This window comes from Lissotriton vulgaris, chromosome 4_1 (genome assembly GCF_964263255.1).
Source record: "Lissotriton vulgaris chromosome 4_1, aLisVul1.2, whole genome shotgun sequence".
In the NCBI taxonomy this organism is placed as follows: Eukaryota; Metazoa; Chordata; class Amphibia; order Caudata; family Salamandridae; genus Lissotriton; species Lissotriton vulgaris.
In genome coordinates, this window is record NC_141691.1 from 1660376380 (window position 1) to 1660404015 (window position 27636).

At 44.6% G+C, this 27636-nt stretch overlaps 1 protein-coding gene across 3 annotated transcripts in view; it reads right to left on the reverse strand.

Moving 5' to 3' along the window:
• IMPA1 (inositol monophosphatase 1) overlaps positions 1-27636 on the reverse strand; it is a 94387-nt gene that overhangs the window by 15088 nt on the left and 51663 nt on the right. For all 3 annotated transcript variants that reach the window (XM_086965934.1, XM_086965932.1, XM_086965933.1), the window contains exons 6-7: positions 20246-20354; positions 3918-4026 (exon numbers count right to left, since the gene is read on the reverse strand). In XM_086965934.1, coding sequence (XP_086822060.1) covers positions 3918-4026; positions 20246-20354 — 218 coding nt within the window. The remainder of the gene's footprint in view (positions 1-3917; positions 4027-20245; positions 20355-27636) is intronic.

The window sequence follows — 27636 nt, forward strand, 5'->3', positions numbered from 1 at the left end:
CTAGTGGTAGTTCCTCCTGGCGCCCAGCAGCCCCCCCTTCCCCCCTCAAGTCAGGAACAACAGAGAACATTTTCATGGGGTCACACCCCTTTTTTTATACACATTTTTCCTTCGTGACACAGCACAGGGTTTAGGAAAAAAACAGATGCCGCTGGTTTGGGGGAGCTTTGGAGCACTGTGTTGTGCTCAGCTTCTCTCTCCATTGTCAGGTGGGGGTTAGGTGCTCAAACGCACCACAGGGTGCGGAGCCAGCATTGTGGAGGGAAGGCAAGCCCTATTGAGGTCCCAGGTGCAAATCGTTCCTCCCATCTACATGCAGATCTCCTTATTCACCACTGGACAGACTCATCCTGGCTCCTGGAGCCAAGCACACCATCAAGCCCCTGTCAATCACAAGCCAGACATGCACTCCACATCAGGCAGGCAGACACACTGCACACAGAAATGCGAACTTCTAAAAGTGGCACTTCTCCACTAGTCACAATAAATCTGTGCACACCATTGCGCAGCATTTATTCTCACGAGTTTGCACATACCAAACTCGTTCTGGCACTCCTCTCATACCAGGAAGTACCATGGACATACATAACCCCCATGCATTCCTACGGAGGGCAGGCCAGTCTCATCACACGCACTCAGAGTGCACACGCACTTTACACTGGGACTCAGTGCTAAAGTGCGCAGAGGCCAAAAACAACTAATATCAGGTCACTTTAAAAGGATAAAAGAAAGTCTAACATCAGCCTTTTATGTAAGTAAAATGGAGAGGCCATTAGTTTGGAAAGATAAGCCTCGCAAGCAGGAGAGGGTTTCCTGAGTGGGGAAACAAACTTTGCCCAGAACTTCAAGAAAAGCCTTAACTACTATGATGGTGAAAAAGTATGTCTGGAAAGGACTCTCCCTTTAAACCATAACGAAAGGGAAATGCACTTTTACAGGTACGATTTTGCAAGTTCTCAGGTCCACTTGGCTCAGGAGACAATGTGCAGAATATCTTTCCCATAAAAGTGTGGGACGAGTGAGAGAAAGGCCTCACTTTCAGGACCCTCGTGCAAGTGTCTGGCAAATTCAGATGCCTGTTTTGTTGGCTCCCAGGAGCCAGAAAATCAAGTTTGACAAGAGAACACTGGATTGAAGAATTCTGCCCATTCCATTGGCGGCAGATCTGGATTCTGCAAACATTTGTCAGGCTAAAGTGGCAGGTGAAGCAGATCTTGATACCTCAATAGTCTTAGCAATCATGAGCAATAAACATTATTGTGATTTTGCACTGCATCATTTTGATAATGAATGTGGGGAGCAGGAAACCAGAAAAAAAGCAAAAGTCAGGAGGATCCACATGGGGTGCAACCTTGATACCAGGAAATTCATGCATAAATTTAATGATGGTCCCGACTCACAGAATTATAGCAACATTTAGGAATAAGATATGAATCATCTTAAGGCCTAATTAAGAGTCTGGCGGTCCACAGACTACCAGACTAGTGGGGGCGCTGCAGGGGTGGTCTTCCAACCGCCCTATTATAATTATGGCTGTCGGACTGCCATTGCGCTGCCAGGAAACAGCTGTTCTACTTTTATGGTTGGATATGGTTTTTTCCTTTTTGACAATGCTTTTCAGTATGGGCAAAAAGCACTGTCAAAACTAAACGTTTAGCTAATGCATTTAACAGGCACAAGCTACTGACTTTGCTAATGGTTATTTTTGTTATTGAGGCAATATGCTCATCAGTATCAACTCCTTTAGGTCTTTTTTTTAAAGACATTTTAATATAAAGCTATGTTTTACATATATAGTGAAATTTGTTTAAGGGTCATGAATTTACTAAGTGTCAGGTTTCTGTGACTCACTTCCATCCCTGCAGTCCCTCGATGCCCACACATCCTTGCAGTCCTAATGTGTACTTTTAGTGCAAAGGGGTTTGTATTTTGCAGGTTGTACACATCACCAATAAGAATAGAGTTTGTTATGGTTTTGAAATGTGCGATTTGACGTGTAAATGTATATGTGGAAGGAAGTAGCTGTGAGTTTATTTTATTGTTCACTGTACAGTTGTATAAGAAAGGATGCACTTTGGTACACGTTAATAGAATGTATATGTGTGAAAGTGTATTCTGTTCAGAGAATGCTTGTTAGAATAGAAGCATACATGTGTGTTATATTACTTGTGATTAAATGAATCAAAAGGTACAAACGCATTCCTTCAATGTTTATGCAGGTTGTCTGTTGAAGGAAAAATGCTGCAAAAATACTTTTTTCTATTGAATAGTTTGTCAGGAAGACTAAAATGTTGCACAATGCACTTCAGTCAGTGAGGCTTACTAAATGAAAGAAAGATTGAGAAGAAGTTTTCTTTCAAGTTCATTAAAAAGAAATAGCCTTTCCTATGTGGATGGTACAGAGTTTATTTTAATTTTAAAAATAAACATGCATTGTAATTGGCTTGCACTTTTAGTTTGCAGTGATTTATTTTCCACATTAATAATTTTATAATATTCTTTTAAATTAATCATTGGACATGTTTTGTTTTTAGTAGTGTTCTAAAACATTAGCCCAGGAAATGTATTTCATTATTTTCACTTTTGACAGTGTTTATGTTTTTAGCTTACTATGCTTTGAATGAACATAACGCAGTATCTTATTGCAGTACCTTATTGAAATATAATTAACAATCATGTTGCTGCTCGTTTATTGTTGTAAAGATGTTTGGTTTTTTATTAGGGAGGTTACAGCATGTATTTTTTTAATTTGTTTTCAATGTTTGTGAACGGTGTACCCATATTGTTGTTAATTCCCTCATTGACCTCAATAAAGATGCAGTACCATGGGGAAGTGTTCCTGTTTACTGAGCTGAGACTCCAGAACTGAACCTTAAGCGGCTTGCAAGGTACCTTCCTCTTTCAGACAGTGGCTACTGTGCCCAGTGAGAGGTGCCTATTAGCCTTTCTAGACCACAAGGTCCTTCCAGGCTGATAGGCATTGTGCACAGGCTACCCAGGCCCAGTAGGGGCCCCAGAGTTTGAACTTTCACATTTCTCCCTCCTTGCCTCCCTGTACAGTTCTCCTGAGGGTGAGGTGTCAGCTCATCACTTCCTTGAAGCAGCAGCAGGTGAGATGCTTCAGCAAATGTTTTTTCTTCTTTCAGATTTTTAATTGCAAACAAGGTTATGGTCTTCAATTAGCCACTTTATGTGCCATGGTCAATAGATTGCACATGGAGTACTAGGTTATTCTAGTACTTGGGAACCAATGCTAATGGCACCAGACAAAGATTAAAGAAGCACCCAGTAGGCACCAGGTCTCACAAAGAAATCTGACAAGCCGCAGAGCAAAAGACCACAGTGGTGTTTAGTTTTTCTGCCAAATATTTTCAAGTACCCAAGTTCATAACTTTGTGATTGATGAAGACAATTTTATTAAACGTTTTTCTCACGAGAGAAGGTATACAAATGTATGTACACAACTACACAAAAACCTGCGAACAGACACAAACATACACCCACACACAAACACATGATTTAATTTACTTTACAAAAATTGTTTAAGCCACACCTTTTTGCAGATACTGCTAGCAACGCCAACAGTGGGCCTGGAGGTTTAACCGTGCCAGTAAGCCAATTAATTCAAGTAGAATGAGTGAAACTAATTCAACAAAAGACTCTTTAGTGAGGAAGTCAGAGATTCAGCCAAAGCTTTAATTAGTTTGGTTATGTTCCTTCTATATAAAGAATATGATAGCACAGAAATATGTTGGATTCCATAACATATATAGGTAGAAACAGAGCTGCATGTGGGCCAAAAGCTAAATATGACATCTGTAAATAAATGTGTTTATAACAGGACAATGAGATAATAAAATTTGCATTTTTGGTTGATTATTTCTAACAAAAATACAACATAAGAGAACAGAACTTACCCATGAATTGGAATACACAGAAGTCTTTCCATGTTGGCAAAGGTCAGTTTTACAACATCTGGGTTACGGCTTGCCCCTAATTCTGTTAGTATGAGCGATTGTGTAATATCTGTTTGAGACAAAACAGCTTTGTTACTCCACGTTACAATAAATTAAGGGACTCAGACAAGGAAATTCTGTGCCAAATCCAAAGGCTAATGTTAATGCATCATCCTCAGGACCAATGTGTGAACAAACTTCGAATGCAGAAAACAAAACCGGTCAGGATTACCTACTTGGGTGCTGTTGACTTGACCTCCCCGTCCACGTGCACTCCATTGGGCGCCACAGAGAGGAAGGTCACGTTCAAGCACCCAGCACTGGGAGAGCTGCTAGCGTTTGGAGTTCCATTGCTTCGCTCATCTCTCAGCTCCTTCGACATACGCTGGAGAGTCTTCCTCTGCTGCCAAGCGATCAGAGACCCTACAACTGATGCGCTTATGTAAGTGACGTGCTGATGTCAACTTCAGGAATGATACCCATGAAAACACTTTCAGGTTTCCCCATGGGTTGCAATGCGGTAGAAAACAGCCCTTATTTTGGTGTTAACATGGAAAAGAGCCACTCTCAGCTTTTGGGCAACCACCCCAATCCCTGCCTCCCCCCCCCCAATCAAACCATGCCTAGTGATAGATGTTAAAGGCGATCCCCTGGTGGTTCAAACCGAACCAAGCGATTCTAATTTAATCAGGTGGGGGAGCAGTCGCAAACAAAACAGATTTGCCCCCCTTAAAATGGGCTCTAGTTTGGAGCTCTGAAGATCTCTCAAGTATTTAGAGGTATTTACAGATGGAAACTCACCGCACCCTCATTTGGCTGATTTCACCAACTTTTCTACAAAATTCTCCCTCAAAATGGGCAACAAACCACCATCAACTTCCATACGGTCACCACCTTAACAAATATGAACCACTCTCAAAGAACGTTGTTTTCTCTTGCAATGGTATCTCCTTCTTAAACACCTGGTCTTGCCCTGACTTAAGACACAACAGGTTGACAGGTATGTGATAACATATTATACAACACAGAAAGTTTCACAGTATTTCTGACATCGAGTGTAACAAATACGTGTATCACAGGCCAGTATTTCACTAGCACTGTCAGTACATTGTTGGCCCTTCCAATACAAAATCTGGAAAATAAATTAAAATCTTTTGCTCCTTAATTTAAAAACCTAAAGCAACAAATCGAGGATGACATATTCAAAAGTAGTGTAGAGCAGCTCAAACTCTTCACAAATGATTTTCAAATCAAGCAGAAGTAGACTTTCTTTCACACGTTAACCAAACAATAGAATTTTAAAATTGAACATAAGAGAAACTACATCAAATGTGAAATTAATTTTTTAAAAAAGCAAGTGGGTAGTGGAGCAGCTGTCCTGTCTGATATGTCCACAACTGTTGCAGGGATGTGTAGAATGTTCCCCTTTCCTTGCTCCTATTCCCAGCTTGTAGTGTGGACAAACAGCAATAAACTGTGCCCAGGGCTCTTCGTTCAAGCTCTAAGCCTGCCTGTCTCCCTTCCTTGCACGTGTGCCGGGGATACAAAAGTGCGCAGTGATCTATACTTACAGGGAATTCTTGGGCCTCTGAGATGTAGTGTTACCTCTCCCACCATTGTAGCTGTAAGATCTTTAAGCAGAAAGCGACAGTCAGTTTTTGCCCCGAAAAAATTATATTTGGATGGAATGTGCTGTTTCCCCCCTTTTGGAGACCCTAATAAATAAATGTAAGATATAGAGGGTCCTCTGGGTGGTATTTTTGTCAGGGTATGAAAGATGTAGAGTATTGGAGGGCCCATTGAAGTAAACAGCGGGGTTGTCTCTTGTTTGGAGGGTGAAAATGTGTCCAAGGAGAGTGAGGTTAGAAGTACACATTTTAATTTCCTGTGTGACACTCTATAACATAACAAATCAGATGTGCATTCGCATACCATGTCGATTGTATTATAGTTGTATTTATATAGCCACTAGTATCCCTGTGGAAGCGCTGAATTGTTTTGAAGATGAATGGCATACTACTCGGTAGGAGTGCCATGAATGTTTTTTAGGTCTTGCCTTGGCAGCATGCAAGTGCTGCTGTAGAAGATAACATTTTGGAATGAGTCAGCTCTTTTCAAGCACTTGTGCTTGTGCTGGCATCCACCTTGCGGGAGCGAGCAGCGGCGCGCAGGGGCCATATGTTTCCCATTTGCATGGCTGTGTGCGCGTCTGCACTTTTCAAGCACTCGTGCTTGTTTACTCGCTCCAGTGCAACTCTAAGTTCACCCTGTTTGCTGCCAGGTTCCCTGCCCCAGTCCAGGGTGCATTTTCACGCTCCCCCTGGTTGCTTTTCTCAGCGCCCTGGAGGGCTGTGAAGTCTCTGTGCTGACTGCCTTGTTTATTGGTTACTGGATTATTTATTTTACACTCCCATAATTGAGAGCAGACACTGCTTTGTGATCTTTTATTCCTTCTTGATTTCTCCTTTTTAACTTTTTTTTATCTTCTCTTAAGAAGATTAGATTTATTCATATGATCGCCTGCTCCCCAGCCTTCGTGCATGTGTATGTGTATGTATTCCTTTTAAAATTCAAACGGAGCATTCACGTCTCACGTATCTAACAGCATACACTCTGACAACGAAAGAAGAGCCCCGGCAAACGGAGCGCACATGCCCGACGTGCCTTATAGCACTCATGTAGTCAATGAAGGAGGAACCCCAGAATTATCGGCCGCCCTTCAAAACCAGTCACTGAACCTGTCGAGATGGAGCATCCCGGAACTAGACAAAACGGCCCAGCAATCAACGCCTGTGAGTAGCCGCACGGACAGGGGGGAGAAGCCCCCAGCGATCACAGATCATCTATCACTGATCAACGAGGCACTGATTTCAATGACAGGCGCAGCAATAATGCACGCTGATAAGCTTGACGCTCAGATTAACATATTACAAACTGTCGCAAACCTGATCTCTGGGATTGACTCCAAATTGGATCACCTGAATTCACTGATCTGCAGAGCACAGGACAGCACACATTTCGAGCCAGAGTCATGCAGCTGTAGTCCAATTCTGTACAGCTTAGAAAAACTCCCAAATATCATGACCACATTAATAGAGGATCTTAAGAAAGAAGCAAGTAAGAACCAGAACTTACCCGCACAGGACCCCGCCCAGGTTTCTCTAAAAACACAAGGCTCAACAAATTTCCAAAGTTGTAGCACAGAAACTCACAAAGGAGAAAAAACCGCCAGTGTGGCGCTTCCAGCAACGATTAATGTGAGCAGAACAAACGCCCCCCTGAACCAGGCTAAAGACCAAGACCCTCAACATACCACCAAAACAACCAGCCCAGAACTCCAAATTCTATCTAGGAAAAATAAGAAAAAAATGTAAAAATCTCAAGAAGGCGTAAAAAAAAAATCCCACGTTTCCAGATCTATCCGGCAATGGCTATGGCCTGACAATCAGATGCCTGGTCATACCGAGAGTCAGCAAACGACCCAAATGGCAGCAACCACTAAAATGGCAGAAATAAATGAGTCAACCCCGGAAGCCTCACACATAATCAATGCAGCAATAGACCTGACGACACTGGCTTCTTTTGCAGCTCTTCAGCTAGCTCCAGCATTGTCAATACAAAACCAAGCAAACAACTTGCAAGGACAAAGCAATGGGGAAGTGAATCAAGCCCCCCGAAGCTCTCCGCTCGCCGCTCAAACAATGATCATGACGCGTAGAGTGACCCAAGTACCATCGGATGCAGGCAAACCAGAGTACGCCGAAAACATGCCATCAAACGACCTGACCAGCCCACCGCTTACTGCGTCTTTCCACCATGCAACAGGGTCAACAATGCAGGCACACGCCAATCCACCTGGCGCGGTACAACCACTACTAATCGACGCCCAGGCAAAAAAGTGGAAGGACGCGGATTCTGCCAGCCAACTAAACCATACACAACCCCAGGACCGGAAAATAATGCTGTACCCGGACTATGTTTCACAGGGAAAGTGGGACATTCTCAATCGCAGCAACCTCCTAACACTTTGCGCAAACATCCCAGGGCTGGAAGGGACAAAAACTACAGACATCGAGACTATTTCTTTTTTGCCGCCAGATCCGGGGGAGAAAAATGAAACCACGGAGCTAACCTTTACCAGCTCAGACATGGCTGAGGCACTGAAAAGTCAACAAATGCAACTGGAAAGCTGGGGTATAAAAATAAAGTCCAAGCCTGCGCAAAAATACCCCCTAATTTTAAAAACTCAATTCCTGCATTCCCAGCCGCAAAGCCCGGAACAGCTAGCTGGAGGGCACCCACGCTCAAACGCCCCCTCTACTCACGCGCCATGCGGCGTCCATCCTCCAAGGGTCCAAAGGTGGTACAAACATAGGCTTAATCAATGGAACCCCAATCAAGATAACAACCAACTTGAGTCAAGGCAAACGTTTATGCGTATCAAAGGGGTGTGCGAGCAAAGACTGGTCTTGGCTGCCGCTAGCATTAAACCCTAGCTCCTAACAGGTATTGCCCTGAAGATACAGGCCAACTTTACCAATGTACGACCAACGAGCAAGCGAGATTCCTAAATAAAACCCGGATTACTAATAGCTTGAAAAATCATGACCTGAAATGTTGCAGGGCTCAAAAAGCTGTTGCAAAACCAAGCCGCGGTGAAATTCATGGAGGAGGCGGACATAATCTGTATACAAGAATCTTGGCTGATCAACCCTCTTTCACTAAGAGGATAGGCAGAATATGGTAAACCAGCAAAAAAGATTAACATTTTTGGAAGACCATCGGGGGGGATATGAGTCTACATAAAGCATTCGTTGAAACTGGAATTCGCGGAAATAAACAACCTTCCAGACACCCTTCAGGCGGGCATCCTGAAAGGTCGCCACTCGATTAATGGAAATTTCCCAATTTTACTAATCAATATTTATCATAATCCACATGGGCCTATAGTCAACCTGCCCACGCTCACAAACTGCTTAGAGTCCTTATTGCTCCAATTCCCGTCATCAGAATGTATTATCCTTGATGACCTTAACATCCACAATATAGGGGTGTTATCCACACAAAGTCATCAGTCTGGGGCCACTAATGCACTGAACGACCTATTAAGATCTTACAAACTGGTGACAGCGCATTCAGTTCATCTAAAGAAGAACCCAGGGGCCTTTGTTGGTCCTACGTATAACAACCAAACGACGATCGAGTATATCTTAAGAGATAAACTGTAACCCCTAATGTCAAACTTCTCATTTCATTAGTGTAGCGACAGCGATCATGCCGCCTTAACCATCACGCTGAACTTAACAGTAAATACACGCCACAGGCTAGAATGCATTGGAGCAGCCGACGGCGAAGAACTGATAAAGCTACCCAGAAGAATTAAATGGGGGCAGACTGAAACTACCACATTCAACTGGGCAAACTCGTGGATAGGCTGGCCACCGAGTGAACAGAAGAAGGACGCAATAGCAACATGGAACGGTATAACCGGGACCCTGGCGGTGACACTTCGTGGGGACACATTGGTACCCTCCTACCGCATATGGATAAAATTAAGAAATCAAAAAAAGCGCCAAACAACTGAATACGAAACGAAAAGCCTTCCGTAAAATCAGCACAAGCTTAAATAAACAAGCATTTACAATGCAATAGGTCTCGCATTAGGAAAGTTTAAGCTATTGGCATTGTAAATGATAATTGTTCTATATATGTGTTCGTACTTGCTATTAATAATAACTAATTTGCATTAATTATTTGCATAAAGTATTCATTTTTAGCTGTATTGTCAAGTTAACATGCATGTTTCTTATCATTATAGTAGAGTTGTGAATCTTAAAGATTGCAAGGTAAGAATACAAATGTGAAGTATTGCAGCAAATTATATGTTGTTGGTATAAAAGAGACATAGCAAATATTTTTTTAAAGAAATTATTTAGCTGCAAAAACGCAATATTAATCGGCACTCGGTATTATGATAAGTTGCGTGCTAGCTTTTTAAGCTGTACGTTTACTTTTATGGACGCATTTCCTGCAGCCAATAACATAGGAGTATCGTATTACGTAAGGTAACATGCTCATGTAAACGCGTGAAATCTGTAGTGTGCTTAGGCAGTGTTTAATCCTGAGGTGCTTAAGCATTTGAGAGGCCGCAAACAATACTCCCGTCAGCCATCATGCTGCTTGGACGCCCCCCCTTGTATGGGCCCCACCTCAAGAACAATTTGAGCCCCCATCCGAAGCAGGCTGAACGCCAGGACCAGTACCCGCCACAAGGAGGAGAAGTGGGAGGCCCCGGCCGGACTATCATTCACAGGACCAAGCAGAAGCAGGTACATCCCTCCCCCTCCCGACGCGCCGTTATGCTCGTCCATAGAGAGAGCCACACGCCACACACCGAAATGCAGCATTCGAGACATTGCCCGCGACTAGACTACAAAAGCCGCTGTCCCGCCCTTCACAATAAAAGTGACAATAGTGGCCAAAAACACCTAACTTCAAGCAGCCAGTACAGGTAATGTGAGCGTATAAAAATACAGTAAAACATTGTCCACTTAAAACAATTGGTAACACACTTTGCAACACACAACAGCATTCGAGAAATTGCCCGCGACCAGACTAAAGTTAGATGCGGGCCAAAAAATGCATATGATATGGCGATGCTTGTAGAAATAGTGGTGCGTGTATGTCGTCGTACCTAAGGTATTGTTTACAGTTTGCTACCGTATTTGTAGTTCGGTAAGGTTTTTTAAATGTACAGTTGAGTGCATATGAAGCAATATATTAAAATACTGCGCCCATGTAAAATTTTAGTAAGTATGAATTGAGTCGCATTTGTAACTGCAAGCAACAGGCTAAATGGCGATATCATCTTTTAACTGCATTTTTCTTGGAGGTAATGCAAAAAAGTCGTTTTAAAACTGAGTACAAGCTTACCTTTTCCAAATAGTTAGGAAAACGAATCCTAAAGTTTCCCAAAGCGTAGACGAAGTGAAGGAATCACCAGATCAAGACCCAATAGTTCTTCGATGTTTACGCTCAGTATCGATGTGTGTAGGCAATTGTTAACGTTCTCCGTTTAAGTAGGATTTGTTGATCTGATAGCAGACTTTAAGGGGTAATAAAATGCAAGGGGTACATGTGAAAGAAATGCATAGGGCTAGTGAACAAATGGTTAAGTGCGAAAAAGCCTGTCTGCTAATTGTCAAGCTAAACTAAAAGGGCAAAGGTGACCGTTGAAGCCAAGGCAGTTTCGTTTCATGATATCGCAGTAAATGTCTAGAAATGTAAGCAAGCTGAGGCAGTTTTATTTCATGAAATCCAACTAAATGTTTGGAAATGTACGCAAGTTTTTGTTTCTATTAAAAGTATGGTATGCTGTACGTGTAAAAAGTGTCTTTAAATAGCTGTATTTCATATTAACAGTATGTATTGATGTAGGTAAACGTATAGAAAGTGTATTTAATTGGACATTCATGTAGCTTACCCGCAGAGCGAAAGTGACACGGAAAGTGAGCAGACTAGTATTCAGCAATTCTTCCCATGCAGTTACTGTGTTAACTTGGACACTCTTGCGGACACTCTTGCGTACTACCTTATGTAAAGTATGTTTTTGCATAGCTTTTGACATTATGCAGGTTAGAAAAAAAAACATATTTACCACTACTCTGCAAATCTGCCTCTGCAGTTACTATGTTTATTGGAACACCTTTGTGTCCTTCCTCATGTAAAGCTCACGGTTTCGTGAAGGCAGAGCGACAGTGGCATGAAAAGTGGACAGACAAGTAGGCAGACAAATGTAAAAAAACTACTATGGGAAGCTTTAAAAATCTTGGCTAAAACTGTAAAGCGTTTTGGTTAACGAGATGCCCTTTGACATCAAGCTGAATTTTACTATTAAACTAAAAGCATTTAAAATATGCCTCAATATTTATTAACGCAAGGCAGACTGCTAGCACACTTGGGGTCATTAAACAAAAACGCAAGTTACCGGTCTAGGTTGCTGCACGCTTTCAGGAAGCAGAGTTGCTGGCGGGGGCGAAACCAGGAAGTCAGGCATCCTTGCCCGTGACATGGGCGGGGCCTGTGACGCGGCCGGAAGAGGCCGGTGTTGCGCGTTGATGCGGGCTCCCATCATGGAGGGAGAGCGCCGAGGTAGCGTGAAGAACCACAGAAGTGCCCCGCGTGTGGAGAAAAGGAGCTCAGCGAGGCGATTCAGCGAGGCGACTCGAGCACGGTGAGTGGAGGGGGGATATGTGTTAATGTGTGTGTGCGCGCGCGTGCGTGTGTGTGAGCCCCGTGAGGAGTGGTGGTGGTGGTGGGGGAGGGGGGTGCGTGTGTGTGTGTGTGTGCGCGTGCGTGCCTGCCTGCCTGTGTGTATGCCTGAGGGGGAGGGGGGTGAGTGTGTGCGTGTGGGAATGTGTGAGCGCATGCGTGACTGTGTGTGATTGAGTCTGTGTATGCGCATGCGTGTGTGTGGTGCCGTGCGCGCCCTCGCGGAGGAATCTGAGACGGCGACGCTCGTGCGTGAGCTCCGTCTCAGATTCCTTCTAAAACGCCAACAAAAGATGTCTCGCAGACAGCAGGCTTACGCCTGCTTTTTACGTCTGCGAGACCTAAAAACAACTACAAGAAGCCACTAAAAGCCCTTCCAAGAAGGTGTGGGATGCAAAACGAGACCATTGCGAAGCACAATGGCTAAAAATCTTCGACTTGCTGAGTCCCAGGAAATTGCAAGAGTTCTGGAGTTATCTAAGCAATCTCGGACGAGGTATAAACCACAGAGAAAACTCCCTCGAAGCCTCTATCTGGGTTGCCCATGTAAAAGCACTTTATAACGAAGACGGATCTGCCAACCAGCAAAATAACGCACCCATATCAGGAGACGACCCAGACTCTGTCATCGAAAAGAAGGCCCCGCCCGGAAAATTATTAGTGTCTAAAATCCTAAAAAACATCAGGCAAAATGGCGCACCGGGTCCTAATGGCCTTCCTGATCACTTATTTAAAGCGAACATCGAATTCTGGTCCGAAAATCTGACCCACCTGTGTGCGGAATGCTGGCTCTTGGGGGATGTGCCAGACTCATGGAGAGGCTCGCTTTTACATCCAATCCACAAGAAAGGCCCCAAAACAGATCCATCAAACTACAGTATGATCGCCCTCCTGGATATCGAGGGAAAAGCCTACGCTAGCGCTATCCTGAGGGACCTTGTAGATTGGACGAGCGAAGAAGGCCTTCTCCCATTCTGCCAAAACGGATTTAGACCAGGGTCCGCCACAGTAGATAACATCACCGCACTTTCTTTCTTGGTCCACCAAGCGCGGTTGCGCAAAAGTCCCCCCTATTCGCCTGCTTCATTGACTACTCGGCAGCGTTTGATGGGGTAGATCGCGCCATCCTGTGGAGAAAGCTGGCTCAATGGAACATCAACCCATCCCTGCTAAAAGCGATCCAGTCTTTGTACCAAAAAACGTGGGTGAGAATCAAACTGTCGTGGGACTCCGCGCAGATTGACACAGATCGAGGTCTAAAACAAGCGTGCGTTTTAGCCCCACTGTTGTTCAATCTATATACAGCAGACATGGAGAGGGCCTTGTGTGGGGCAGCCTTAGCAACCCCAAAGATTGGAGGGACCAAAATTCAATTCATACAATACGCTGATGACTTAGTACTCCTGGACCATACCAAAATTGGGCTACAAAAGGCGCTGACGGCACTTGCAGCATATAACAACAAAAACAGACTGGTTGCAAATCCTTCCAAGTCAAAAGTGATCAACTTCGGACATTATCCAAAGAAAACAAATCAGTAAGATGGAGGCTTGGTCATCTCTTCTTGGAAAGCACACAGCGATACACCTACTTGGGCATCTGCTACCAAGAGTCGGGGCTCTCAGGCGTCCACTTAAAGAAAATTCAAGGCAAAGGTAAAACCATCACCTACGCACTCTGCAAGTTACAAGCCTCTTTATATAGCCCATCCACAACGGCTATCCAAAGAGTACTCAAAGCTAAGCTAATGCCGGCCCTCAATTACGCTCAGCAAGCGTTCCCGGGCAAACTTAACAAGGATTTAGAAAAAATAATTGCAGAGCTTACAAGAGACTGTTCCATTTACCAAGGTGCACCAGAAACACCCTCGTCCGCTTGGAGTTCTCGCTCAACCAGCAGAATCTGGAAGACATGGCCGCCCTAAGTAAATACTACTTCCTTTCAACGGCGGCACACGAGAACACACTCAAGGCAGTTCTGAAACACATCTTCACGGAACCTGGGAATCCCTGGTTGGCCACTCTTAATGCGGCAAAGGACCTTCTCAACCTTGCCACCGAGTCTTGGAACCCCGAACACGTTAATTACACTGCCATTAAAAACGCGATTATAAAACAAGTACGTGCGCGGTCGCGGGAACTGGACTTGGAGTCACTGGCAAAAAGAGATTTCCATGAGTCCCTATGCCTGCTGCATATTGTGCATAACCCTAAAAACCATCTCACGCAGGCCGTGGGCCGCGCAGCCCTTCACAAGATTTTAGCCTACAGACTACACTCCCTGCCCCTAAAAGAACTATATGTCTTTGAACAGGCTGGACCAGGAGCTCAGGAATGCAGGCTCTGCAGGTACAAACAAGAGTCATTGGCCCATCTTTTATTTTGTTGCCCGGCTCTGCGTACGGCTCGCAGTCTTTACCTTAGGCCCATCCTAAGACAAGCGGGGTCACGCACCGCAAAAGGAGGCGATCTACCATCTATATACACTGACTATGGTAAAACAGATGGCCCCTTTTGGAAAGTTCATCCATCAGTTACAGACTATGCTGATGGCTGCCTAGGGCACACACGAATAGAGGCTTTGCAGACGTATGTCGGGTTGTCTTACCATGAACCCTATTCACGGTGCCCACCAGTGTTCCGGGAAATACTACATAGACTCGCTTGCCGACACACTCTTGGTTTTAACTTTTGTAATTTTGTATTCTGGTTTTTAATGTAATGGTTTTGAGTAACCAAACAATTAAGTATTCAACTGAACTCGTCGTCTCTTGCAAATCCCAGAGAAACTCAGTTAGGACTGGTGATGTTCACTTAGGGCTTCATCTTGGCTGATGATCTACTCTGAACAGAATCGTCTGCTTTCTCTAGGCTTCACGCTTTCCAAAGAACAGGATACTAGACATCCTGTGCTAGTTTGGTTTGGGACAGACACCTCATCTGCAGGATAATCCCATAGACATGTACATAGTTGTCCACATTAAGGTGCTGCTTCTGAGTGACGGAATTGGCAGGGAGTTAATTCTGCAACAAGAATTACTGCTGCAGTACCTCCATGCCATTGCCGTGCAATTCTGAGTTAATGCATATGTCCCAGTGTCACTACGTCATTCTACGAAGATTAGTTGGAGCCAGTCGAGGATCAGGTTGTCGCTCAAGAAGAGCTGGAGCTTGACTAGTTTTCTTGCATTCCTGCAACTAATGATCAGGGCTGCAGCAAATGCAATGCCATTGGGAGCCACGAATGCTTTTTTTTTTTAGATTATACTTTTTCCATTATAATTGCTGTGGTATGATTATCTTGATTGCTATTTATGTTACTGACTTTCCACGGTTGCATACTGTGCATATGGGCTAAATAATGGAGCCAATTATGGAGTACTTCCCTTTTTTGCAGAGAGGGGGAAGAGTGGATTGTGAAGATACATTCTTCCATTTTTCTACTGCATTTACGTGGCGGATATTTTTGCGAGTTCTTTTTAAAATTAATTTTGTCTTTCCCTCATGCAATGTTCATAGTTTGTGTAGATGCTAGTTTAGGTGATAGTCATAATGTTCCCGTTGTGATTTTTGTAACGTCTTCTGGGTTGTTTTGCATTTGCTTGTACTTAAATTTTTCATTTTGACTTGTAACAGGATGCCTGTAGATTATGTTGTAGTGTTTTATTCTTAAAGAAATGAGTGTCCCTATCGTCAAATCCTGCCGTGGATGTGGTCAGAAGGAATTTGATACCCACTACAATTGATTATCCGCACAACCACCACTTACACCTAAAATGTCATCAGGATAAAAAACATTTCATGTGTGTAAGGACCCTCGATTGAATAACAGCACGCAATTTTAACACTCACTATCACTTCGCAAAGATTAACTATTTGTGAATACGGAATTGCTATATTTTTGATATGAGAAGTTTGTTGGCAATTGTTTGATCCATTGTCTATGTGATATTTGTATAGTAGTTGTAAATGTGTATAAATGTTTTGTATTTGTATATAGGTGTATATAAAGTGTTCTTCTTGCCTATGAAAAAGACAAATCTTACTAAAAATAATGAACAAAAGGGTTAAATAAAATTACCCATACAAACAAGGAGACGTTGATTTTTTGTTTGTTGTCTCATAAACCTAAGGCGAGACTAAATAAATAGGAGGGCCAGCATTTCTGTTTTGTTTATTGCCTAGATCTCAGCACATTCTTACCCCAACGCCTAATAAACGGTCTTATCTATGCCTAACAAAACAGCATTTTCCTCTCACTTTCCAAAGGAGGTGGCTGCAGTATTTGTCAGAACCCGAGTAATCCTAGATATTTCTGAAACCTAAAGTTCTTCAGGAATCTGTATTGGTGGTGTTTGCATGGATGCCACCACGTTTCGCTTCCCAAAATGCCCTGCAAAAGTCACAGGTGAGAAATCTAAATATACTCACATTTATGTAACAGAAAAAATAGCAAATTCCTGAAAGGAACAGCAATAAACGGTGACCATGTAAAGGCCACATTGACTTAACATGGTTACAGACTGGTTCATTCCAATCTGATACAACTATAGCAAGGCTTGAACCTTCTGATCCTAGGCTTCAGAAGCATCTGCTCTGGTGAAACTCTAGATGTGCAACTGTGGGCAGGCTTATTGGTGCTTGGGTGCGAAGCACACACCCTTTCATTATCTGGTCCCAAGATATCTCACCAATAGCGAGGTTCGACACCCGTGTCTCTTGTCGATGAGACACAATGGATAACATTTCAACTTTTCCAGAAACCAGAACGGGTGTGTTATAATCAGTTTTTTTTTTTTATGTCTTTCCTACTCTTGTCAGTTTATGAGGCTATAAAATGCTGGTGAGGGACTGTGTACTCGGGTTGGTAGTGGAGGAGTGTTGGCTGAGCAGAGAGGATGTTGTTCTTGCCAGGTCATTTCCTAAGTAGCCTCATCTATAACACTGGCAACAACTGGAAAATGAACCAATATTTATTGAGACGTGGCAAATGGGGAGGAAGAAGAAGCAGGTGAAAGATAAGAAGTGAAAAAGAAATAAAACCCTGAAGGCCCCACCAGTGTCTTTTCCAACAGACAGCCTGTAAGTGATTTGCTCAAGGATTGGCATAGATTAATACAATGTTGAGTACAGAATGTGTATTCCCAAAACTGATAGCCAACGGTTATCAACCTGCTGCTACTAAAGGGATGAGAGGCAAGAATATAGGATAAGTCCTCCTGTCTAAAATACCCTCCAAAAAAGGTATCCTATATATTAAATCATTAATCCGGTAGAGTACAGACTGTAGTAAGCTCAACAGTGAGCATATGTGATGGTACCATAGGCTGACACTTGGCAGTATATATGCAGACTGAGGTGAAAACTGGTGATAGTTGATAAATGTGGCTCTCTATCAGGGTTCATGAGAATTTACAGTAAGGGATATAGTTCAATAGGTGTTGTAAAAGCTGTAATTGCAAAGTTATTCTAAACTGTTGAGAGGCACAGAAGAGTAAATGTTTATCTCAGTTCCAGGATTTTATCTTCCAGAAATGGGCGTATGTGGCAGAAGCATGGATTTTAGGTTGCTATGCCATTAGTGACACGACTAATCGCAGTGGAGTTTGAAGACGAGGAGTTGCATGATTTTGTTTGGAGTGCTCACTATTTTATGAACAACTGTTGCACTGCTATTTATCATGATAGCCAGAAGTATGACAGTCTTCATGTAATATTATGTCTGCAGCATGTTTCCGCTGCAGTTGACTCATTTGACATGCCGAGGTTTTGGACTCTGCAGAAGGATACATTTGGGACAGTATTGTTAGTGGCATGTAAAATAAGATAATGTTGAGATTACAACAACAAAAAAAAAGACTTTGGCTTGGAAGTTTGTTACATAAGAAATTTCCTATGCCCACACAAGTCCCATTGCAGTTCAAAAATTGTTTCATGCCAACTCTGAAATGGAGCAATGACGATATACACACAGCAATTAGACCACTTCCCAAATTCTTCAAAGTCTCGCTATGGTGCACTCTGTTGTGGTGCTGTTGCACTCAAATTAGTATGTTTTGTAACCAATTATCCAATTCAAGGTAATGAGGACTTTAAATTATGAACTACATAATCAGTCTACACTCTGTAGCTGGAAGTAGTGAGGCCAAAGAAGCATGTACATTCTGTAGAGGAATGCGGTCTGGTCTAAGGCATAGTTTTGTGTGCTGGTGCTATCTTTTATGCTGATGAATTTATTCTGTAGTCAGTGGTTACATTTCATTTGCTGAGAATGTACTTGTGGAAATGTAGGAGCTATTTAAAGGAATTTGAAAGGATGAGTGTGTGCCTTGGAGGGTATGCTCAGAATGAAACCTTGAGGTTGTCCCTTGGTGTTTATTTTGTTCAAACTGTTTATGCTGCATTTTACATGCCATGCACTTTGAAGTTTTGCATGGGTTTCGTATATGGCTATGTTGCCACCAGCACCTTTGTGTCTGCCAGAGTTGCTCAAACAAATGGTTGTTCCAATGTGCTTGCCATAGTGCTGCTGAAAGATTTTTGAGGCACTAGAACTGATGGGTTTCTGCTGTGGTGAGACAGGATGATGGGCTACCCTCTGTGATCCTGTGTTTATGTGCAAGTATACAATAGCAGGTGGAATCTAGTTTTTGTCTAATTAATGCATGTGCATGCAAATATTTGTCCATGGTCCTTCAGTATTGAGCTGTACAGTTTGAGTGTCGACTATAGCACCCTGGTCCTGCAAGTAAGAGCAATTGTGGAGGGAGTGTAGAGTTCTGGCCATGCATGCACATGCACATGCGGTAGAAGATTAATCTTTCCCTGGTGTTGCAAGAATATGTTGTCGAGGTAAGTGAATAGTTCATGTCCCTGATTTTGAGAGTGTGCGCAGTGGAGAGTGTATGCTGTATATGTCTCCGGTCAGGTAGGAGTGTGCAGTAGATGGTGTGTGCAGTTTATCTATCAGGTCCTGCAAATGAGCGCAGTAAAGGGTGAGTGATTCGTATGAGTTCCTATCCTACAGTAATACAGGATGTGTGCAGAATGGCTGTTGGCAAACTGAATTTGGCGTTTACCTGTTCCAGAAGGGGTCCTGGTAAATTGTGGTGTGGTGTTTGTGGTTTCATTTGGATACGTTTGTGTGACTGCGTATATGTGTGTTTTCAGTTTTGTGTGCACGGGGTTTGATGCAACCATTGTGTAAATAAATTTCCTGACTTATTCAAGCTACCGTTTCTCATTCTTTTGTGTGTGTTTTATTATCTTCCAGGGCAAGGAAATGCTAGAATGTGCTGTTTTTTGTAATGCCTTTGTACTCTAACTCTACTGAGCCAAGCTTGAGGTGTCAGTATGTTGGTTAGTGACTTTGTGGATGGGTTCGCAGGTGGAGAGAGTGGACTGAACAAATGTTGCGGCTCCTGGTGAGGCGTTCAATAAAGAACCTGTAACTTACTCATAAAATAAACCTAAAACCAGTTTTTCCACATGAATGAACTAGCGGACAGCTGCTCCTCTAAAATAACCTAGTTTTTCCTGAGCAAAGGAGAGAGAGAGGAGTTTGGACCAGGTGTGGTCTATAACCCTACACTGTCCAGGCAAGTACAACAAATCTAGAAGAGAGGAGGAGGAGGAGGAGGAGGAGGAGGAGGAGGAGGAGGAACACTTGATGGTAGTTACTCAATTGGCAGGTTCTTATTGCATTCGACTCTAGGGAAGCCGGAGGTTGGTGAATATTCCTTGTTCTCCAAAGAAGCCATTGAGAGATGGACTTTAATTTGTTGTTGCCAACTTTTATAACCTAAGGACTTCTTCCCTGTGTTCTCGTGAATAGTCAAGATGTAACCTCTCATGGTTTTAAGCTTTACTGCTTGCTTATTAATTTCAGAAGATGAAAGCATAACAAACAAAATACACCAGTGTGGAAAGTCTACATTACTAGTCACCAGTAGATATCTGGTTTGGGATGCCTGATTTGTGATCATTACAACCATATATTATATTATATTTAAAACTTACCTTTCTGACCAGATACCTGGAGTTTCTGACCATTGCAAAACGACCCCTTTCCTTTTCTACCAGTGTACATTTTATCTTCTACACAACTGTACACCACTCCAAATTCAATCTGTAATTGCAAAACAACAACAGTTACGCCACTTGAAAATGTGATCGATTTAGTATTTGATTGAAACTCAAGATCAGTATAGTTCTGCAACAGAAGAAAAAAAAGTACAACTAAATTGACATTGACAGCGTTGTCGAACATGAGGATTTCATATTATACAGCTGGAATTTTACATGTTATCATAGCCAAATGTGATTTTAAAAAAAATATATCATAATACAAACTGACTTACGCACCAGATTGTAAGCGAATTTAGTGGACCAATATGTTCACTCAAGATATCTAGGTCACTCAGAGCATTACCACTCTAATGTTGTTAACTCCAGAAACTAACTTGGGTATTAGTGAAAACAGTTGATGCATATGGCTTGCATAGAAAGCCTTGGTCATAAATAATATGATCGTAATCCTGTGGTTCACTGAAATTATGTAACAGTGGACACCCAAAATCGTTACCCACTGCTGCAATGTCATCAGGGGAAGTATTTACTTCCAATTTGTTTCACAGTCTTACCCATGTCCCCAAAGTACACAAGCACAGCAGCTGAATGGTGGTTAGTGGTCTCACCAGTTTTATACCGCTTCTCTTAGGTCTCCACAGATTTAAAGGAGATGGGAGACAAGAGCATCACTATATCCGCATCAACCACTTTTTTCAGTGTCCGAGTTGCCCCTGAAGACCTAAGCTGGCAGAAGAATTCAACACATGCTTACACGCAACTCTCACAGATGCTCTTGTCAGAGCAAATTCATATCATTTGGGCACGGAGGGGATTATAAGGCAAGTATTTAACTTGTAGGTTTGGAGGAGAGGGAGGGTGTATGTTGATAGGGTTCAAGGCAGGGGGTTAGGCCTTTTACTGTTTTTAGGCCATGCCCTGCCCTGCCCTGCTATCCATGCCCTATCCCAATACTCATCTGCCCCAGCTTATATAAGAGGAAAATGGGGAAGATGACCCGGGTGGTGAAATCGACCAAAGAGCTGAATATATCTGGGACAGGCATTCCATATTGATTCACAAAAATACTTCAACAGTATTGTGTGGGTCTGCTGGTGTATGGGCTCATAGAGCTAGAAAGGTGCCACAATCTCCAAGAGGACTTTGTTGGGGATATGGAGATAACTCTTGAGTCAGTATATGCAACATCAATACTAGGGGTGAAGATGGGTATCCAAAGAGTTAACACTTGTGTTGACCTACATCGTGCAATGTGTGTGTGTACAGAAATTATGCTATCCCCAAATTCCACCACAAAAATGTGTATTTCCACACTGATAGAGAAGCTAGTTTGCAACTACAAGACATACATAAATGTCAGGTCATGCATTTCAAGTAGAAGTTAGGAAGGTTATTGTTTCTAATAAATAAATGTTGCTAAAGTCCAGTGAAGCACATCAGGGAACAATATTTTAGAAGCAATCAACAAGGGATATTGTGGGGGGTGTGGCTGAGCTGAGAAGCGTAATGGGCGCAGCTTAGTGTAGCTCCATGTCTTCCCTTTTCCCTTTACCTATCCGCAGCACTTATCCGTGGGCCTGAAGAGCACATTCTTTGTCGGAGGCTTCTGCGACCTGATCCCGTAGCAACGGACCTCGGAGAAGCACTCCCGATTCAGATCCGAGAGCGGGATCGGGATCGGCCTGTATTCAGAGGGAAAGCCAAGGACTCGCGTGGAGGGGTGATCTGGTGATGAGTCCCAGCAGTCCCTACACCTCGGACCTTTCCATCAAAAGCAGCTGATCGGCAGCCCGTGCTGGCAGCCGGGAGCCGTCAGTGATTCTCCTTGCCCCGGGACATCATTGGCAGACCGAAGCGATGACCCGCAGAGACGGAGGAGGCCAGGATCTTGACCCGGATTAACCTGGGAGCATTCGGTGGGTAAGAGTCGGGCCCACGGGACCGGGACAGTGATTTGGCCGGGTTGTGGGCTGAATTAGAGGGCCTCCTCCCATTCAGGGGATAAAGCCGGCCCCGATCCCGAGGCCTGCTCGCTACATCACAGACCTCGCCGGTGTAAGAAAATAGAGATCGGGCGTGATCTCCGAGGCAGAGCTGGGCGCCCAGTAACTTGCCTGATAGTCAAGACTCCACATTCCCCTAATTGGCCTGGACTTCAGGCCCCACCGGGCCTTAAATAAATGAATGGGGGACTAGTGGGGGGCCTGAGGCAGCGTAGATCAACAGCGGTTGGAGAGATATTTAATCTCCCTGATCAGTCCATAATAGTCATTGAAAGGGCTTCGTGACCTGCACGCTCAACCGACTGCGGGGGGACAATACATTATAGGGGTGAAGAATCTAAATAGGAGTATAAACCTGCCACGCCCCAATGGCGGAGGGCAGCATTTATTGATTTTACCAGATCAGATTGTGCTGCTGCTCCATATTGAGCCCCAGTGAGTGCCAGAACCAGCGTCCCAAGGAGACAGACGCATAGATGCACATCATTATTGGTTCTGGCTGCAAATATCAACCTGGCTCTCCTCGAATTGCATTTCCATTCTGGTGAGACTATCCCGGACTTCAATCCGAGGGTGGGGGTTGGCTGCGCTGCCTGGTGTGACCCCTGCTTTTTGCCCTGGTAATCGCCCATCCATACTATCACAACCAAGGCAACGGGACGCAATGGCATTGAGTGGCAGCAAGTCAGTGCAGCAGAACAGACTGGATCGCTATACCCTTCCCAAAGCCTTGTTGCCTGAATCTTCACCCACGATCAAAAGTGGTGGAGTCCAATCTGACACAGATCCAGAGCCTACGCTCAAAGACGTAATGGCAGCAATCATGGGGATAAAAAACGTCTCTGGAACACAAGATGGACGCTCTTACGGTGGATGTTGCCTTGCTCAGGGCGGACCACAACAAGAATACTAAGAGTTAAGCAGGTGGAGCTCACAACGAGAGTCTGGTGGAGGATACCTCTCAGCTGCAACTTGACGTCAAAGAAGTCCAGACCTTCCGGAAGTATGCAGAAACCAAACTAGAGTACGAAGGGTGGCTGCGGCGCAATAATGTCCATATTTTAGTGGTCCTGGAGAAATCGGAGGGACAAGCTACTGACCTTTTTGTGGAAGACCTCATTCTCAAGCACCTGCAACCAGAGGCGCTTGGAAATGTTTTCGTCATTGAAAGAGCCCATAGAGTGGTTGTACAAAACCGGGGGCCCCCTCATCCTATCCTTGCCAGAGTCTTAAACTTTAGGTATCAATATGTGATTCTTCAGCATGCCAGAGTGGGACCTCCACTCAGATACGATAACGCGGAAATAACTTTCTTTCTGGACTTTACCAAAATGGTTCACAGATAAAGATGCTCCTTCCTTGGGATAAAGAAAGCACTAAGAGACAGAGGATACAAGTATGCCATGCTTTTCCTAGCCCGGCTCCGTGTGGAGGCAGATGGTAGAGCCTGGTTCTTTGAGCACCCAGAAGCAGCTGCCGACTGGTTGGAAAGCCGCTGAATGTCAGGCAGCACCTGGCCAGGGGTAATACTGAGTTGGGGTGGTCATAGGCCAACAGACCTAATTGACAAGTATGTTGATAATATCTGTTAGACAGTAGTGGAGACTTAGGGCCTGCCTATGGGCACGATAAATTGCTTACAGCTTATTTGATCTAGGTAGCATGCAGCCTCCCATTTTGGGAGCATCCATTATAACGATAACTGTGATAGGGGGGGGTGGGTGGACACCACGCACCCCACTTTACTTCTTTTAGTTAACGGGTGGGTGACAGGCACTCTGCAAGTTGTAACACGGGCAGTTTGTAGCCTGGTGGGCAGGGAGGGGGATAGTTGGGTAGGGGTGTTAAAGTTTGAGAACTTTTATTTGTACGGGGTACTCGTTTCATTGACATTGTTTTCATGGTCTGAAATGTATTCAGAGTTGGTTATATGGACAACACCATCATGGGCCACCGAGCAGGAGCGGCTTCTATGCCTTAACATAGATGAGTACACAGCGGGATATAGGGGTGGAATGTAAATGGACTGGGGGATAAGATCAAGCGTGGCATGGTCAACCAATACATCAGGGGACAGGCCCCAGACGTCATACTCATTCAGGAAACACATCTTATTGGGAACACATGCCAGGCTCTGAACAGGGGAGGATATAGGTTGGTGGCACATGGGGGCTTCACTACGGGGTCGCCAGGGGTGGGCATATTGACCAAAAACGTGTCCCCCTTCACTGTACAAGCCACATGGTCTGAAGCACGGGGTAGATATATCGGGGTCTCGGGTAGGTGGGAGGGCAGGACGGTCACATTTGTCTCAGTGTATATAAACACCCACAGCCTTCAAAAACCTGGGTAATATACTCATGTCACTCCATGCTGGCCTCCTTGTGATAGGAGGGGATTTTAACGCAGTGCTGTCCGGAACGCTCGACCGTTATCCACCGCGGGAAAACAGACCCGCACAGAAGTGGTTACCTGACTTTCTCGAGTCCATGGGGCTGGTAGATGGCTGGAGGACACATAATCCAGACAGGACCCAATACACGTTCTCGTCAGGAGCCCACCATAGTCTGTCTCGTATTGACTATATCCTAGTCCCAGCGGCTCAGGTATTCAATATCCGGGAGATTCGCCACTTGGGTAGAGGCATCTCGGGCCACTCTCTTGTCTGGATGAAGGTAGTTCTGGGTCAAATGATAGCTGGGAAGATAGCCCCCATTAATTAATGGTACCTAAGAGACCTGGAAACCCGAAAAGAAAATAGGCCATGCATTCGACAACTACTTCCAAGAAAATGAGGGGACTGTTGATTCAGCTCAGACATTGTGGGAAGCCTACAAAACAGTTATTCGAGGGGAAACTCTATCCATGATTGCAGGAAAGCAAAAGGATAAGCAGACCGATTTAGTTCGAGCAGAAGACAAAATACTGAGAGTGGAGAAAGAATTAGATCAGGCTGTGACACCCGAAAAACTACATCTCCTTCATTTGAAAGAAGACGACTTCAAAAGCATAGCTGAGGACAGAGCTAGGGCACAGGGCAGAGAAACGCAGAGCAGAATCTACGAACATGGTGATAAGGCGGGGAAGCTAATTGCGTGGTTGGATAGGAGGGAATGGGCGGCATGTCTGGTGCACAAGCTACAAGGCGAAGACACCATCCCCATAACTGACCCGCAGGCAATAGCTGATCATTTTGCTGGCTACTACGAAACTTGACTGGTATCCACACAGACGAAGACAATAGTGAACTGCTTAGAGATATCAGACTTCCTACCCTCTCAGATGAAAATAATGAATATCTTGAGTCCGCTCTCATGAGGTGGCGAGGAGGTGGCGCAGGCAATACGGGGGTGAACTCGGGAAAGGCATCAGGTCCCAATGGCATTCAAATTGAATTGTACAAATTGAGACCGGACATGATTGCCCAGTACCTCCATCGATATTCTTAAAGAGCAGACACAAGGGGATGCTCCTCTTTGACCAACGAGTTGCCAATATCGTAGTCATCCATAAGGAGGGCATACCCAAAACCAGCTGTGCCTCCTATAGACCAATTTTGCTGCTTAACACAGAACCTAAGATGCTTGCAAAAACATTAGCTACATGCCTGATTAAAGTAATTGATACACTAGTGCATTCCGGTCAGTCCGGCTTTATCCCACATCGAAATACCGCCCTCAATTTACGCCGCTTGCACGGTGTGCTGGGAAGAGTGCCGACCATCCTAGAGCCCGCCATATTGGTATCCCTAGACGCCACCATGGCATTTGACATGGTCGAATGGTGATACCTCTTCGCCGTGCTGGACAAATTGGGATTTGATCCCATCTTGTAGAGCTGGGTCCGCCTGCTATAGATCAGCCCCATGGCCCAGGTTGTTGTCAACAACCGCAAGTCCCCAGCTTTTCAATTGAGCCGTGGCACGCGTCAGGGGTGCCCCCTATCGCCACTCCTCTTTGCATTAGCCTTGGAGCCCCTGGCGCCATGAATCCGCAGAGATCAAGTGATTCGCAGGATGCGGTGGTCTCCAGGTTTGGAAGATAAAATATCGTTATACGCAGATGATATTCTGCTGTATCCGACCTCCCCAAGAGCCTTCTTGATCAGCCTCCTGGACATTCTTGCGGTGTTTGGGAGGTATTCCGATTCACCATAAATTGGTCAAAGACCGTGGTTTACGCCCTACAGGGAGAGCCACCCAACCTCCCAAGGGGCTGGCTGCCCGATACAGATAGCGTTGGATGGCTTCCACTAACTCCGCATCTTCATCACGCTGAGCTCGGTGCTCCGCTTTGCACTCAACCTGGAGCCGCCTTTATAGAGGCTGAAAAGTGACGTCAAGCACTCAAAGTCTTTACCCCTCTCGCTGTTAGGTAAAGCGGTCCTCTTCAAAATGATGGCTCTACCCAGCTTCCTATACGCCCTTCAGAACTCTATGGATCCAGTTCCCACATCTTACTTCAAAGAAATAGAACCTTCAATGAGATCTTTTATGGGACGGTAAGCCCCGAATAGCCCTAACCAAATTGACCCTTAATTGGTACGACGGGGGCATCAGCCTCCCAGATATTCGGAAGTATTATTGGGTGTCCCATTTGGCAGCTATCAATCAAGGGATCTTTGGTCGACCGGATGGCCCTGGGTACGCCATGGACAGATGGTTACTCCCGGGGGGAGGGGGGGGGGGGGGAATACAGCAGAGCGATCTATGCCAGGCCCCGTAGGCACCATCTCACAGGACCGACTGCTCATTCGGTCCACGTTTGGCATGTGGCACACAAACAGCTGGGTCGGGACCGCAGACTTACCCTGGAAACTCCACTGTGGAACTCTGAGAGGCTGGGAAACCTGTGGATATCCAAGGGCTTTCACAAATGGGACCTGATCGGAATCTCGCAGATCAAAGATATCTGGGGTAAGGAGACTATTCTTCCTTTGGCCTCCCTCCAACAGCAGTATCGCCTGGCAGACGCTGAATATTATCGGTATCTACAAATACAGCACGCCTTGCTCACGCACGTCACGAGCAAAGCCACACTTCCGGAGGCCTCCCCCTTGGAGTACAGACTACTTGATGGGCATCTCCCTGAGAAGACCATCTTCCGGATTTACAAAAATTGATTAATAATATGGAAGATCCATTACAATCGCTGAAGGGGAAATGGATTAGTGATGGTCTAGAACTGGACGAGGAAGACTGGCAGGTTGTGGTCTCCTCTCCGAGAGAAGTAGCAGTCCAGGCAAGGCTAAGTTTAGTACAACTCAAAATTCTGCACAGGATCTACATCACGGGGCCGGGCACGCATGGGCAGAGCAGAA